The sequence below is a fragment of the Scomber japonicus genome, chromosome 12, assembly GCF_027409825.1.
Source record: "Scomber japonicus isolate fScoJap1 chromosome 12, fScoJap1.pri, whole genome shotgun sequence".
In the NCBI taxonomy this organism is placed as follows: Eukaryota; Metazoa; Chordata; class Actinopteri; order Scombriformes; family Scombridae; genus Scomber; species Scomber japonicus.
The window spans coordinates 31,884,025-31,899,523 of record NC_070589.1 but is presented as its reverse complement, the minus strand read 5'-3'; the positions used below and the strand labels follow the sequence as shown (position 1 = coordinate 31,899,523).

Sequence of the window (15,499 nt, the reverse complement as noted above, 5' to 3'; positions counted from 1 at the left end):
AGGCTGCCTCCGTACTGTCTGCTATATTCTAGGCTACTCGGCTGCCGGGCCCGTTTCATTTTATTTTTATTTTTATTTTTTTTGCGGGCAGCTGGGGGCCCCCCAGGCTGCCGGGGCCCGTTTCAATTGAAACGGTTGAAACATAGGTAAGGCCGCCTATGACCGTAGCATTACTCTGGTTACACCTACTGTGTATTTTAGTTACCATGGTTACACAGAGTTCGTTGCTGCGGCTGTAAAACAGTAAATAAATAGTTTGAACATCATATAACTCCCGCGAAACGACTCGTATCGCTATAAGCAGAATTTAACCATCAGTCCGATAACATCTGGACAGTCTGCAGAGCCGCACAATTAAATGATTACTTCCGCGTTGAAGTTAGTGGAGAGCTAACCGGAAGTTAGCTTCTCAACCGGCAGACGTACATTCATCCATCTATTTCAGGAAAGAGGAAAGTTCCACAGACTGAAGATAATGTGAACAGAGATTTTTATGGCAGTAATAGGCGTAATTGGTATTGTGGTAACTCGTTTGGGAAGGGCTTAAATGTAATGGTTTATAACTTATATGTAAAAATACCGCACTGCAGTGTGAAGAGCAGGAAAATATAAAGTCCCACTGCCCCCTAGTGGTTGTGGCCCTAAACAACCGCATAGACCGTTTATGCCTCAGGCTGGCCCTGACTGCACTCAGTGTTGAAAATGTTTGATCTTACAATTATTCTGCTCGAGTCTTTATACCATAACTTCAACTGGTTCAGCTTTGTGGTTCTTACCTCCCTGTTTTTGTTTATGGACACTGTTCATTGCAAATAAGGCACAAGGGTCTCTTTCTCATACAAAATGAAAGCATATTTCCAGTCCACATTTTTAAAAATGTTTTGGTAGGTTTCGGAAACCCATTTATTTGAACAGACCTGAGTAACAATTTCATTCCTTACCTCACTGGAGATCCTCATGCAGCAAAGTTACAAGGCGATATGCTGGACAGTAAAACATTAATTTTCTTTTGTCAGTTTTCTCCAGTTACGACAACATAATGGACATTGAAACCAGCAAGACGATAACTCTTCCTGCGCTTGGACGGCCTTTTAATGTTGGGATGCTGTATGACTGCCGCAATGACTCACTCGTCCCTGGTAAGTACTGACATGTTAAGGTACTGTACTTTGAAACTGTGAATATTTAAGTCATAAGTCACAACTGTTGGTATTACTGCTTGGTTGCCATATTGAAGCTATTGCCCTACCCTCCTGAGACCAGAGCTTCTGTTTGGTATACATTTTTAACTTCTTCTATTTTGGATTAGTAGAACCATAACAAAGCATTGTCTTTGAATAGGAACACGTCCTCATATGGATACAATGGGTTTATTTTACCCTAATACTCAATTAATTCACCAGTACATAAAACTGCTTATTTCAATGCCTGAAAAATTATGCAAAATAAAATTTGCACCCTGTTTGTTTAACTTTTTGTAGCTATCTGAATTATTCTTGCTCCATACTCCAAGCTAGGAACGTCCTATATGTCTATCTGGACTGTCTGTCACACCTATTGGCTGTGTGAAATGCTGAAAAACAGTTATGTCCAGTTTCCAGGCATAGGAACACATTACATATTAAACTTCATATTGTGTAACAAAGAATAAAACTGTTGTTCATTGTCAGACACATTTCAGAGTTTTTAGTGTTAGGTAGATGGTCGATGTAAATGGGATCATCTGCTCATCATTTGAAAAACATTTCTTCAAGCCTGAAACAAGCAACCTTTAAGAACGTGATCCATTCTATTTCTGATAAGAGCTATAAGTAAAGAATCTGTCAGTTTTCCCCATGTTTAAAAAGTCATCAATAACTATACTTTTAGATGTTTCATTAGCATCACAATCAAAAAAATCCTCCACCTCAGAGTTTTCTCATACTATTGCATTGAGCAATCCTTCTACTTTTGACAGAGAAATGGGCCTTGGAAATGTATCACATGAGACTAAAATACAAAAGCAATGTACACTTAATTGTAGCACATGCAATAATTATTTATACTCTAAAAACTGTTGGTTTATTCCCAAATCTTACCAAGCAATGGTTTCTTACATTTACACGTTCCCCTGCATAGAAGATAATAAAGTCCCAATGTCCTCAAATGAGCACTTCCTGATTAGTCATGCTCGTCTCATATTGTGTAATAAAAATCACAGGGTAGATTTGTGAAGGTAGGAAAATGCCAAAAGTAAGGCCATTTTTTGGGGCATAAACATAGACAGAGATATTTTCATCGGCAGAGTTTTTGGACTATTACATGAATTAGGTTGTTTTTAGGTTGTGAAATATTGCATATACACAGGTATACAGTGTACCTACATCTGGGCACAACAATAAACCAAACACATAGTAAATCATCCTGCCCAGAGGTGGGTATATACTGTATGTGCAGTATATGTACAGTATGCATTAACATACACATATTTTATTTTAATTTTATGTACATATAACGTGTATTATTTACATACACTGTTAAAAGCATGTTAACTGCATCTTATAGAAGATTCAGCCTTTACAATTTCACATTTATTACTTCCTTAGTTAAAGACACTATCCATTAACATATCACTGTTGTTTAAAAGGGCATCAATTGTTCCTGGGTCATCATGACACGGCAATGTAAAGCTGTATGTCATCAGCATTGCTATAGAAATGGATGCCATGTCCCGATGATGTTCAAGTGGCACCATATAGAGATTAAAAGGAGTTTGTGAGACTAAAATGTCACAATTTTATGTCAGAATCAATTTTATTGTTTTTATATTAATATTCATCAATGTTTACAAAAAAATTCTCCATCACTCAGATGAGATTTAAGAGTCAAAAACAGTAATAGGGGTGCCAATCAAACTGTGAAGTTTATCAAGAAGAATTGAGTGGTCTACTGTATCAAAAACTGTATTTAAGTCAGGTAATATTAATATGGATGTTTTCTTCATGTCCATTTTGAGATTATTTACAATCTTAACTAGTGCTGTTTCTGTGCTATGATTAGTACGGAAACCAAATTGATATTTTTCAAAAGTATTGTGAGAGTTAATAAAATCATTTAATTGGTTAAAAACAAACTTCTCTAAAATGTTCCTTAAAAATGGTAAATTGGATGGTGGTCTATAGTTATTAAGTATCAAGACATACAAATTGCTTCTCTTCAGAAGTGGTTTAATTGCATTATTTATTATTATCTTAAGAGCACTAGGGAAAACACGCAAAAGAGAGCAGAAGAAAATAATTTCCTATGTTAACCTTGTTGGGATCTAAAAAGCAAATAGCTGGTTTTAATAGGCGAATAACTTTGCAGCATCTCAGCATCAACCAGGACAAATTTATCCTGTGTTTCCTCATATAAAGACAAAGGTTCTGGTGTTAAATTTCATTCATAAAATTCATAGACTGACATTGAGGTAAATTTGACTTAATAGTGTCTATTTTCCCTCTGAAATGGACTACACAATCTTCACATTTGGAGTTGGTAGACATACTGCAAGACTTTGGAAATCAGGGTTAGTTAGACGTTCAGTGGTTGAGAAAAGGATCTTGGGGTTGTTCTATCTCTGCTATGGGACAGTTTCTTTTTAAGGGCTACCGTATCAAGGGCTGACCTTAGTTTACTGTTAAAACTATCTACAATAAAGTTCCAAGAGAAGGGTAAAATGTCTGCTTTTGTGACACCTCAATATCTTAACTTCCGGTTATTAAGATAGTGTTTTAAGATATCTAACAGTTCGTTCTGGAATGTCCTGTGAAAAAGACACATAAGTGATCTGACAAACCTACATCTACAACTGAAAAGTAGGTTATTACAAGGTCTAAAATGTGTCCTCTGTTATGAGTAGGCTGAGTAAAATGCATACAGTTAAGCAAATTGTCCATATGGCATAATTCTGAAAAAATCTGAAGAGTGGTATTCAGAAGTTGTGTAGCCATCAAATGTAATGACTTTAATACCAAGTGACGCTGAAAGAATGGTTGCTGTACCGCATCTTGATTATAGTAGGAAGTTATCTTAACATTTTTGGCTCACTGGCATGTAAAAGATTTTCTCTTTTCTTGCAGGTGTATCATTGTGGGACCACGATGACATAGTACAACATATATACGAAAGACCTCAGTTCTACAATGACTTTGAGATAGTTGCATCTGAATCAACTGAGGACAAATCTTCAGCACTTAATGTTGATGCATCACTGATGGCAAGTTTCATGACTGGACTGGTAGAGGTGGAAGGATCGGCCAAATACCTAAAGAATCAAAAGACATCCAAAAATCAAGCCAGAGTAACACTGAAGTATGAAGCTACCACAAAGTTCCAGGAACTGTCAATGGATCATCTTGGAAGAGGCAATGTGAAGCATCCATATGTGTTTGAGAAAGGTTTAGCAACACATGTGGTCACAGCTGTCCTTTATGGGGCACAAGCCTTTTTTGTCTTTGACCGTGAGGTGTCTAAAGATGAGGATCGTCAAGACATTCAAGGCAAGTTGAAGATGACAATCAAGAAGATTCCCAAATTTTCGATAGAAGGTGAAGGGAACCTACAAATGGAAGACCATGAGACTAAAAGTATGGAGAAATTCTCCTGCAAATACCATGGAGACTTTTTCCTTGAGAATAACCCTGTGTCTTTTCAGGATGCAATACAAGTCTATCAAAACTTGTCAAAAATTCTGGATGCAAATAGAGAAAACGTTGTACCAATGAAAGTCTGGCTGTTGCCACTAACATGCTTACATTCAGGTGCTACTCAACTAGTACACCAGATAAGTGCACCATTAGTACGTAAAACACAGAGTCTTTTTGAGGACTTCTCTGAGCTGGAAATGAGGTCTAATGATGCACTGAAAACCACGATTGCACAGCAGTTCCCAGAGGTTGGCAAAAAGCTTAAAACATTTAAAGAACTTTGCTTTGATTTCAAGCTGGAATTGCAACGAGACCTGGCAAAGAAACTTCCATCAATCCGGGGAGGAGGGGAAGAGGAGGATGTACTCTCTTACACCGTGAAAAAAATTCAGTCTTCTCTTTTCAAAAACACAAACCTGAGCAAATGGATGGATTGTAAAGAGAGAGAAATCTACAACTTCATGTCTTTCATGAACATAATGAAAAACACCAAGATCGTTCCATCTGAAAATGACCTGTACAAGGAAATTGTTGGTGTAGAACACGCTGTGTGTTTCGTCTTCCCCTTGTTTGACATGGCTGAACCATTCCTGTCAGCTTTGTCAGACTACTCAGAATCTACTCAAGAGCCCCAAACTGAACCCACAGGGAGGGAGAAGGACTGGTTCTTTTCAAGAGATGTACCTGAGGCAGTGAGGGACAAAGCAAAACTCTTTAGTGATTTTGCTGAGGCCAACAAGGAGGACCACAACATTAAGTTCCTGACAGTGGCTTTAAGAAATAAGGCCCAGAAAGGTCCAAGCATCTGCCTTTATAAAGAAGGTTTTCCTGTCACTGAGGACTTTGAGCCACCATCAAAACCTGAAGAAGTGTCACATAGTGTCATAACTCATAATAGTGTGACACTGAACATTAGTCCACCCCAGCATGGAGTGAAGGACATCATCTCGTACTCTGTTGAGTACTGTGTCAGTGGAGAGGATGAATGGCAACAAACACCAGCAGCAATAACTGGAGAAGACAAAAAAACTGCAGAAATTAAAGTGATTGGTCTGAAGCCTGCCATACAGTATATGTTCAGATGCAGAGCCATGACCTCAGTAGGTGTTGGGCCAGCCACAGAAGTCCCGATACATGCATACCATTCCCGGTAAGGATTGCATGTAAATAATCTAAATGTACACATTTCTTGATTTGAAAAAATCTGGAAAGATACTAAAACACTCCAAAACTGATGTTATATGCAAACCCTTAAAAACTGCCATCATATATGATTTTGAATTATAATAACTGTTTCCCGGAAATTGTTTTGATAAAATTTCATATTATTTGTTGTGATTTATACAGTACTGTATATTCTATCTAACAAAAATTTGGTAAACATGTATAAATCTTGATAACAGAAAACAAAGAACAGTCCAATATTTAGTGTCCTTTAAAGTGTGACTTCAAAAGCAGTGGAGGGTAAATATTTTGTTCCCACCATTCCTTGAGTGCATCAAGAGAAAGTCATGATGTTTGTAATAAAACAGCCCTTATGGATGAATCCTGAGCTCCATCAGAGCTGTCAGGACATTTTATTTCTAAGTAATTGAAAGACTGAGATAAGCCTACCATTGCCCCTGACTGAAAATTTCACCCTTGATGTAATTTAATATCAATTCAATATGATTCAAGCCTCACAAGGTTCAAGATTTGAAGAAAGGTGTTGAGGAGTTAGGCCTCTTAATAAACTGTACAGACATCTGAATTGAAGGTTCTCAAATTTCATTCCCTTAAAAAACTTGCCAAACATAACTTTATTCATTCTGTTACATTTATTATTTGCAGTTAAATTAATGCTTCCTTTACGTTCTTTTATTTCAACACAGGTGATTCATCATCTGCAAATACAGACGATGAGCAACAGGAATGAATGAAGGAGCAGAGTACAGTACAGGAGGCCTACCATGATGATCGCAGTGATTTTTTTATTATTCTGATTTCTCAGAGCTGATTGTTTTCATATTGTTCAAGTGCTTAGGGTAAAATAGATCTTCTGATTTAGAAAGAAAGCTTATTTTTTTAGGTTATGCAGACAAAGATCAGTGGGACCATTTAGTCCTGATGCTATTTATTTACATGCATTTCAAATCACTCTGAAATCTCTACACAGTCTGTTATCAGATCAGCTGCTTCCTTGTCATGGAATAATTCAGAGCAGATCTAGAAGCTCAACATGTTTTAGAAACGTAATCAAAGGTATTCATTCATCTTAGCCGTATGTTTGTTTGTTTTACTTTTTGCAATACTGCTCTTACATTAATATGGTGATTAATACTTAGACTTTATATTTTTATTCTCTTACAAGTATGTGATGTGACTATTTTTCTTACCTTATGTAAGTTATATGTATTACTTTTTTGTCTTAGTATTGTAAAATCTGCGCACTTCTCAATTTGTTTTTATGAGTGTAAATCACAACTCCAATGTGGTCCTGTTAAAATCCTATTAATCTTTTATCATTTATATTTTACAGCAATGGAAAGTTATAAGATCATGTCTTAATTTGTTTTTGAAAGAATCAATTATAACTAAGGTAATTTCCTCAGCAGTTTTGGTTGGTTTGTATGTTTGCATGAAATGTGATTGAAACTTATACTTGAATGTGTGTTGTAACTAACTTTATCTCATTATTTTAAAAGTCATGCAACTCATAAATATGTTTACTGTTTATGTCCCAGTAATAAAATCAATTGACTTAATCCTGTTTGACTGATTCTCTGATTACCCTCACAGTCTCCATATCAACAGACATGAACCACTTTTCCAGAGGACTGCAGCTTGTTATTTTATTATTTATATTAAACCAAATTAAGGTGATTCAGAAACAGCAACAGTTAACTGATTTTAGATGTTAACATTAAATTAATTTTTGGTGAATCTTGGTACAGATACATTAATTAAATCAATCATCAAATGAAAGGAGGCCCCATTTGTTTGTATTGTGGCTCCCTTAAGACTAGTGACAGGTTGTAATTGGATAACTTTATTGGGTTTCAAAAAAGCCTTTAAAATGTAAAAAAAAAAGGAAAAATATATTATAATTTAGAGGATTTCTTTTCTTTCATACTGGTGATATACTGGGTTATCTTATGCACTGAATAGGAGAGGCAAACTTCAGTCATTTAAATCAGTCATTTTGATGTGTGAAATATATTGGTAAACATATATGATGATGTTTTGTCAGTTGCATACTCACACAGATTGTTACATTGTGTTCCTTACAATGCATGACTGAAATAAACTATTCATTCATCATCATGATAATAATTTAAATTCAGGTTAAATATTTATAAGTATATTTTTTAACATGCCTCAGGTTTCTTATGGGTAGGACAGTGGGTGGGACAGTTTGCAGTGCAGTTCTAATGTAATATAGTATTGGTAGTAGTCATAGCAGTAGTAGTTACAGTGAAGTTAATATATAACACATCCAAATAGTGGAACTGAAATGTGCAGACTCTTTCTGTACCTGCTTCATGATCATCAGTTGCTTTACTGAACTAAATCAACCTTTACATCTCCAAACTGCCAGGTTATCAAGATCCCAAAGAGAAAACGTGAAAGCATAAAAGTTTTAAAATCATTGAGCAAATCAGTTTATTTATAAAAAATACTACAGAATTGACTGTTGACTGAGGTGTCAGATTGAGACATGTCAGTTTTGACAGATTTTAACACCAGCTCTGATGGAAAGGAATTCAGGGTACATTAGCGTTTTTTAATAAAGAATTAATTCACAAAAAAAGCAACAAAAAAAACCAAAACAAACATGTAAATTGGACATAATATGATTCTCTGTCCTGTTTTTGTGACTCCACACAGGTTTTTGCTGTTTACACTAATTAGAAGACATCAAGGAACATTGGATTTTGGATACTTTGAAATTCCATAGTGACGTATTCCTCTGCATTGCTGGAGAAAATGCAACAACAGATTTCTTGTAAGTTAATTGGCAAATTGGGTTAATGTTTCTGTATATTTGTAATCTGTGAACAAATTAGCTTACTGGACCCTCAATATTTATTTTTTTCTAAGACATGTCATTCATTGTGCATTGTAGGAGTTTTGGAGATAATTGTTTAAATCACAAGCAGCATTTTTAATCCCAACAGCTGTTGGATCCTGAGGCAGATGACTGGACTGAGAACAGCCAACAGAGGTTTGTTATTGTAATTCATCTGTAGCAGCTTTTGTAGAAAATGTAACACTAATATTTTTACTAGTATGGTTAGCAGCTGCAACCAGGAACACACTAAATTGATCATATAGGAGATCTTTGCATCAAAATCGAGGATATTTCTCACTGTTATACTCTCTGAGACTCGCAATTAATGTCCAACTAAAATCCCATTCAGACATCCACAATAATATCATTACTATAGCTTTTTATCATTACAAAAAACAACAGGTGGAAGGGTGGGTCAGTGTTTGTGGTTGATTGACAGCATCTGGCAGATTGAACGCCACTTGGAATGGATCCAAATAAACTGCATGAGTTAAAAGGAAGATTCAGGTTGTCATTAATTTTTGGATAGCTTTTCAAATCTCTAAACACATTTCCAACTCTTTTGGCAGATGTGGCAATGTTTTAAAACTATAGACTTAATTCTACCTACAAAGGTGAAAAGCTAAAAGTCTACACATGAATTACTTCTGTTCAACTTTCTGGCTGGCTAATGACTCCTGGCTTTATTAAAAAGCACATTCACCCTACTGAGAGGCGTTACCCCTGAGTTTTCATCAAAGTCTCAAAGACTTGCAACCTGTAACCTTCATGGAGTTAATTAGCAGTTTTGAATGAAAACTGTAAGGTGTTTCTGTCAGTGGATTTAGTACAGATACTTTTCTCTAATTTGTGACCATTTTTAATTAATGACATCCAGAAAGTTGATGACCTTCTATAACTGTGATATCTCAAATGTTATTTATACCAGAAATGTATGTCTATGGTTATTATTTTGTTTACTGTTGATAGATTCTGCAGTACGTCTGAGTTGCAGCCACATAGCAAGGTGACAGACAAATAACAGGGATAACCAACAAGCTCTTTTCCATTTTCTCCAGTTCACACTGAGCAATGGACTACAATGCCACAGGGATGATGGAAGTGGCGGCGCTTGGCCGGCCTTTCAGCCTTGGGATGCTGTATGACTGCCGCAAAGACTCACTCATCCCTGGTAAGCATTCACATGGAGAACAATGTAATGCCACATGACTAGCCAGCAGCAAAAAATACTTAAATCTGAAATCTGTCGGTACCCTGCTTTGGAAGAAAAAGTTGATTTTGTCCAATGTGTGATCTATGAAAAACAGAAAATGAGGATAATTTGCCTTTAATTTAGTGCTATAAATTAAACCCACATAAGTGAGTTGTTTGATATGAGAGACTTGCATTGTCTGGAATGTTTGAAAAAGAGGCCTGTAGATTTTTTTGTGAATGCATGGGATTTTAGGAATAAAACCTTTGTAAGGCATAAGGCATGGACAAATATAGTTGCTTTTTAAAATTAGATCACTTGGACTAATTTGAAATCAAAAGTTGTCTTTTGTATGTCTGATAAAAGCTCCCATACGGGATAGGACAAGAATTGGCAGGACATTAATTCATTCATTAAAAGGAAGCTAATCTTGATCTTTGCGTCTTCTTTTGCAGACATGACATTGTGGGATTATGATGATCTAAAAAATGATATGCGAGAAAGTTCACAGTGCTACAACAATTTTGACATAGTTGCATCCGAATCAGTTGCAGATAAACTTTCAGCCTTAAATATAGAAGCATCTCTGAAGGCAAGTTTCCTTAGTGGACTAGTAGAGGTTGGAGGATCTGCCAAATACCTGAATGATAGTAAAACATCTAAAAATCTGGCCAGAGTAACATTGAACTACCAAGCAACCACAAAGGTTCAGGAACTGTCAATGAATCATCATGAAAGAGGTAATGTGAAGCATCCAGAAGTCTTTGATGTAGGAATAGCAACACATGTAGTAACAGCTGTACTTTATGGGGCAAATGCCTTCTTTGTCTTTGACCGTGAAGTATCTGATGAAGAAAGTCACCAAGACATTCACAGCAACATGAAAGTGATTATCAAGAAGATACCCAGCCTTGCAATAGAGGGGGAGGGTTCCCTCCAAATGGATGACAAGGACATTGAAAGGTTGAATAAGTTGTCCTGCAAATTCTATGGAGACTTTTTACTGAGGAAAAGTCCAACTACATTTCAGGATGCCGTGCAAGTCTATCAAAGCCTGCCACAGTTACTGGGAACAAATGGAGAAAATGCTGTACCAATAAAGGTCTGGCTGATGCCACTTGTAAGTGTAGATTCATCTGCTGATAAACCCATCCATCAGATTAGTATAATATCAGTGCAGGAATTCCAGAGTGTCCTGGAGGACTTCATTGAGCTGGAAATGAGATGCAACGATGCAATTAGAACCACCACTGCACAGCAGTTCCCACAGATTGGTAAAAAACTTAAAACATTTGCAGAACTTTGCTCTGAGTTCAAGCTAGACTTCCAAAAAATCTTAGCAAAACAACTTATATCAATCCGGGGAGGAGGGGAAGAGGAGGCTGTGCTCGCAGAGATCCTAAAGAAGAGACATTCTTCTCCTTTCAACAGTAAAAGCCTCAATGAGTGGATGGACTGTAAAGAGAGAGAAATCTGTATCTTAAAATCTTACACCAAAATGATGAATAACACCAAGATTGTCCCATCTCAAAATGATCTTCATGAGGAAATTCTCAGCTCAGAACATGCTGTGTGTTTTGTTTTCACCTCACTGGGAAGTGCTGAACCATACCTCTCAGCTTTATCAAACTACTTAAAACAAACACCCAAACCAGACGACCCTGAAGATCCACATTGTCATCACATAATGAAGGAACAATGGTACGCCTCACCAGAAGTTTCAGATGCAGTGATGAACAAAGTAAAGCTATTCAGTGATTTTGCAGAGGCCAACAAGGAGACTAAGAACATTAAATTCCTGACAGTGGGTTTGACAAATGAGACGCAGCAAGGTTCAAGCATCTATGTCTACAAAGATGTCCTTTCCATCAATGAGAACTTTGAGCCACCTTCAAAGCCTGAAACAGTAACAGCAGGTGATGTAACCCACAACAGTGTGACACTGAAGATCTCTCCACCAAGATTTGGAGCAGAGAACATCATCTCATACTTAGTAGAGTACTGTGTCAGTGGAGAGGATGGGTGGAAACAAACAACAGCAGCAAAAGCTGAAATCACAGTGAGTGGTCTGACTCCTAACACAGAGTATTTGTTCAGATGCAGAGCAGTGACCTCAGTAGGTGTTGGGCCAGCTATTGAAGTCTGTGGTCCCATTAAAACCTTACCTTGCAGCCTTCCTGGAAAACCTCAAGTTGAAACAACCTCAAGTGAAATATCAGTTAGCTGGGAGAAACCTGCAGAGATTGGACACGATGTACATATTTTGAGCTACATCGTGGAGTACGCCCAAAAAGAAAAAGGGGTCAAAGATGAAAATCTCCACTGGAACCAAATAGTGTCAAGAGCTGAAAAGGGGATAATTTCAGAGCTTCAGTCAGGGACTGAATATGCTGTCAGGGTCAGATGTGATTGTGGTGTAGCTGGTAGAAGCAAAGAAAGCATCACTGTGAATGTCTACACAACAAAATGTGAGTTTGAACGCCTTGCTGAATTCCTGAAACATATTAGCAAGAGAATAAATTCTGGATCCCCCTCACTTTACAAACTACCTCTGACAGAAGAAGATATGGACATAGATGGTTGCCAGAGGTATAACTTCGGCAAAGAAAGCATGAGGCAAAACCGCACAATAATGCTTTTAGGAGCAACCGGATCAGGAAAGTCCACTCTCATCAATGGAATGATCAACTACATTGTTGGTGTAGAGTGGAAGGACGATTTCAGATTTAAATTAGTTGATGAGGATCAGTTGAAATCAGAAGCTGAAAGCCAGACCTCTGAAGTCACTGTGTACAAAATCAACCACCAAGATGGGTTTCAAATCCCCTTCTCTCTGACCATTGTGGACACTCCAGACTTTGGAGATGCAAGTGACATAGAAAGAGACAAAATTATCACAGAGCAACTACGTAATCTCTTCTCTGCTACACTTGGTGTCAGTGAAATTGATGCTGTGTGTTTCGTAGTTCCAGCTGCATTAGCACAACTCACACCATCACAGAAGAATGTGTTTGATTCTGTCCTTTCGATCTTTGGCAAAGATGTGGCAGAAAACATCAGGGTTCTTGTGACATTTGCAGATGGTCAACGTCCACCAGTTCTTGAGGCAATCAATGAATCAGATGTCCCATGTCCTAAAACAAAAGACGAACTGCCAGCTCACTTCAAATTCAATAACTCAGCCTTATTCGCAGACAACAAATCATCCACAGCAAAGACCACAGATGCAGATGGTGAAGATGGATGCTTTGATGAGATGTTTTGGGACATGACAACAAAAAGTATGAAGAGTTTTTTTGTTGATCTGAATGTCACAGAGACCAAAAGCTTGACAATGACGAAGGAAATCATCAGAGAAAGAAAACAGCTAGAGAATTCAGTTGAAAATTTGCAGAAGCAAGTTAAACTTGGGTTAGCCAAGCTTGAGGAGTTGAAAAAGATGGCTGAAAATTTGAAAGAGCATGAGGCAGAGATCAGCAAGAATGAGAATTTGGATTTTGAATTCACCATCAAAAAGCATATTCAAGAAGATGTTTCTGATACTGGAAATTACATCACCAAATGTCAGCAGTATCAACATACCTGCCATGATAAGTGTCCCTATACAAATGATGTTGGGCCAGCCTGTGAAGTCAGCAGCCTCATTAAAACGCTACCTTGCGGCCCTCCTGGAAAACCCCAAATTGAAACAATCTCAAATGGGATATCAATTAGCTGGGAGAAACCTGCAGAGATTGGACAAGATGTCCACATTCTGAGCTACATCGTGGAGTATGCCCAAACAGACAAACTGGTGAAAGATGAAGATCTCCAATGGAACAAAGTGGAGTCCAGCATAGAAAAGGTGATCCTTTCAGGGCTTCAGTCAGAGACAGAATATGCTGTAAGGGTCAGATGTGATTATGGTTCAGCAGGCAGAAGCAAAGAAAGCATCACTGTGAATGTCTGCACAACAAAATTTAGGCCACTCACAGAAATCCTCAAATGTAGAAGTGAAAATATATACTCTGGATCTCCCTCACTTTATAAACTACCTCTGAAAGAAGAAGATTTGGACATAGACGGATGCCGGAGGTTTGACTTCGGCGAAGAAAGCATCAAGCAAAACCGTACTATAATGCTTTTTGGAGCGACTGGATCAGGAAAGTCCACTCTCATCAATGGAATGATCAACTATATTGTTGGTGTAGAGTGGAAGGACGATTTCAGATTTAGATTAGTTGATGAGCATCAGTCGAAATCACAAGCTGAAAGCCAGACCTCTGAAGTCACTGTGTACAAAATCAACCACCAAGATGGGTTTCAAACCCCCTTTTCTCTGACCATTGTGGACACTCCGGGTTTTGGAGATGCAAGGGGAATAGAAAGAGACAGAAAGATCATAGAGCAGCTACATAATCTCTTTTCTGCTCAGCTTGGTATCACTGAAATTGATGCTGTCTGTTTTGTAGCTCAGGCTGCATTAGCACAGCTCACATCATCACAGAAATACATGTTTGATTCCATGCTTTCAATTTTTGGCAAAGATGTGGCAGAAAACATCAGGGTTCTTGTGACATTTGCAGACAGCCAGTGTCCAACAGTTCTAGGGGCAATAAATGCTTCAGGTGTCCCATGTCCTAAAACAAAAGACGGACTGCCAGCTCACTTCAAATTCAATAACTCAGCCTTATTCGCAGACAACAAACCATCCACAGCAAAGACCATAGATGGAGATGGTGAAGATGGATGCTTTGATGAGATGTTTTGGAACATGGGGACAAGAAATATGAAAAGGTTTTTTGTTGCTCTGAATGTCACAGACACCAAAAGCTTGACAATGACGAAAGAGGTCCTCAGTGAAAGAAAACAGCTTGAGAATTCAGTTGAAAATTTGCAGAAGCAGGTTAAACTTGGGTTAGCCAAGCTTGAGGAGTTAAAAGAGACCTCTGGAAAACTGAAAGAGCATGAGGCAGAGATCAGCAGGAATGAGAATTTTGAGTTTGAATTCACTGTAAAAAAGCCTGTTGAAGTAGACATTTCTGGTTCTCGAAATTACATCACCAATTGTCAGCAGTGTCACTATACCTGTCACTATCCTTGTGCTTATGCAAATGATGCAGAAAAAAAACACTGTTCTGCAATGGGATCAGGTGGATATTGTTCTCGATGCCCTGGCAAATGTCATTGGTCAGCACATTTTAATCAGAAGTACAGATGGGACTATAAGGAGGTTAAAGAAAAGCGAACAGTTAAAGAGTTGCAAGGAAAGTACCTAAAAACCACAGAGGCTAAGACACCTGTTCAGATTTTGATTGATAAACTGAAGGCTGAATATGATAATGTGCAGGCAGAGGTGGTGAAATTGATGGAGAAATCTGGAAAATGTTTAAACAGACTCAAAGAAATAGCACTGAAGCCAAATCCTCTCTCCACTCCAGAGTACATTGACATGCTTATTGAGGGAGAGAAAACTGAGGCCAAACCGGGGTGGAAGGAACGAGTCCAGGCCTTGATGTCCATGAGGGAAAATGCAGAGTACTTGGCTAAAGTCGACAGAGGAGAAACACTCCTACAGTGTCCGTAAAAAGCGATGCGCCAGATAATTAA

At 37.8% G+C, this 15,499-nt stretch overlaps 1 protein-coding gene across 1 annotated transcript; it reads left to right on the top strand.

The window, feature by feature from the left end:
- The first annotated feature begins 1,039 nt into the window (after positions 1-1,039).
- LOC128369774 (stonustoxin subunit alpha-like) lies at positions 1,040-5,821 on the top strand. The gene is made up of 2 exons (XM_053330852.1): positions 1,040-1,139; positions 4,101-5,821. The coding sequence occupies exons 1-2, from the start codon at positions 1,040-1,042 to the stop codon at positions 5,819-5,821; spliced, it is 1,821 nt and encodes a 606-aa protein (XP_053186827.1).
- The last annotated feature ends 9,678 nt before the right edge of the window (positions 5,822-15,499 follow it).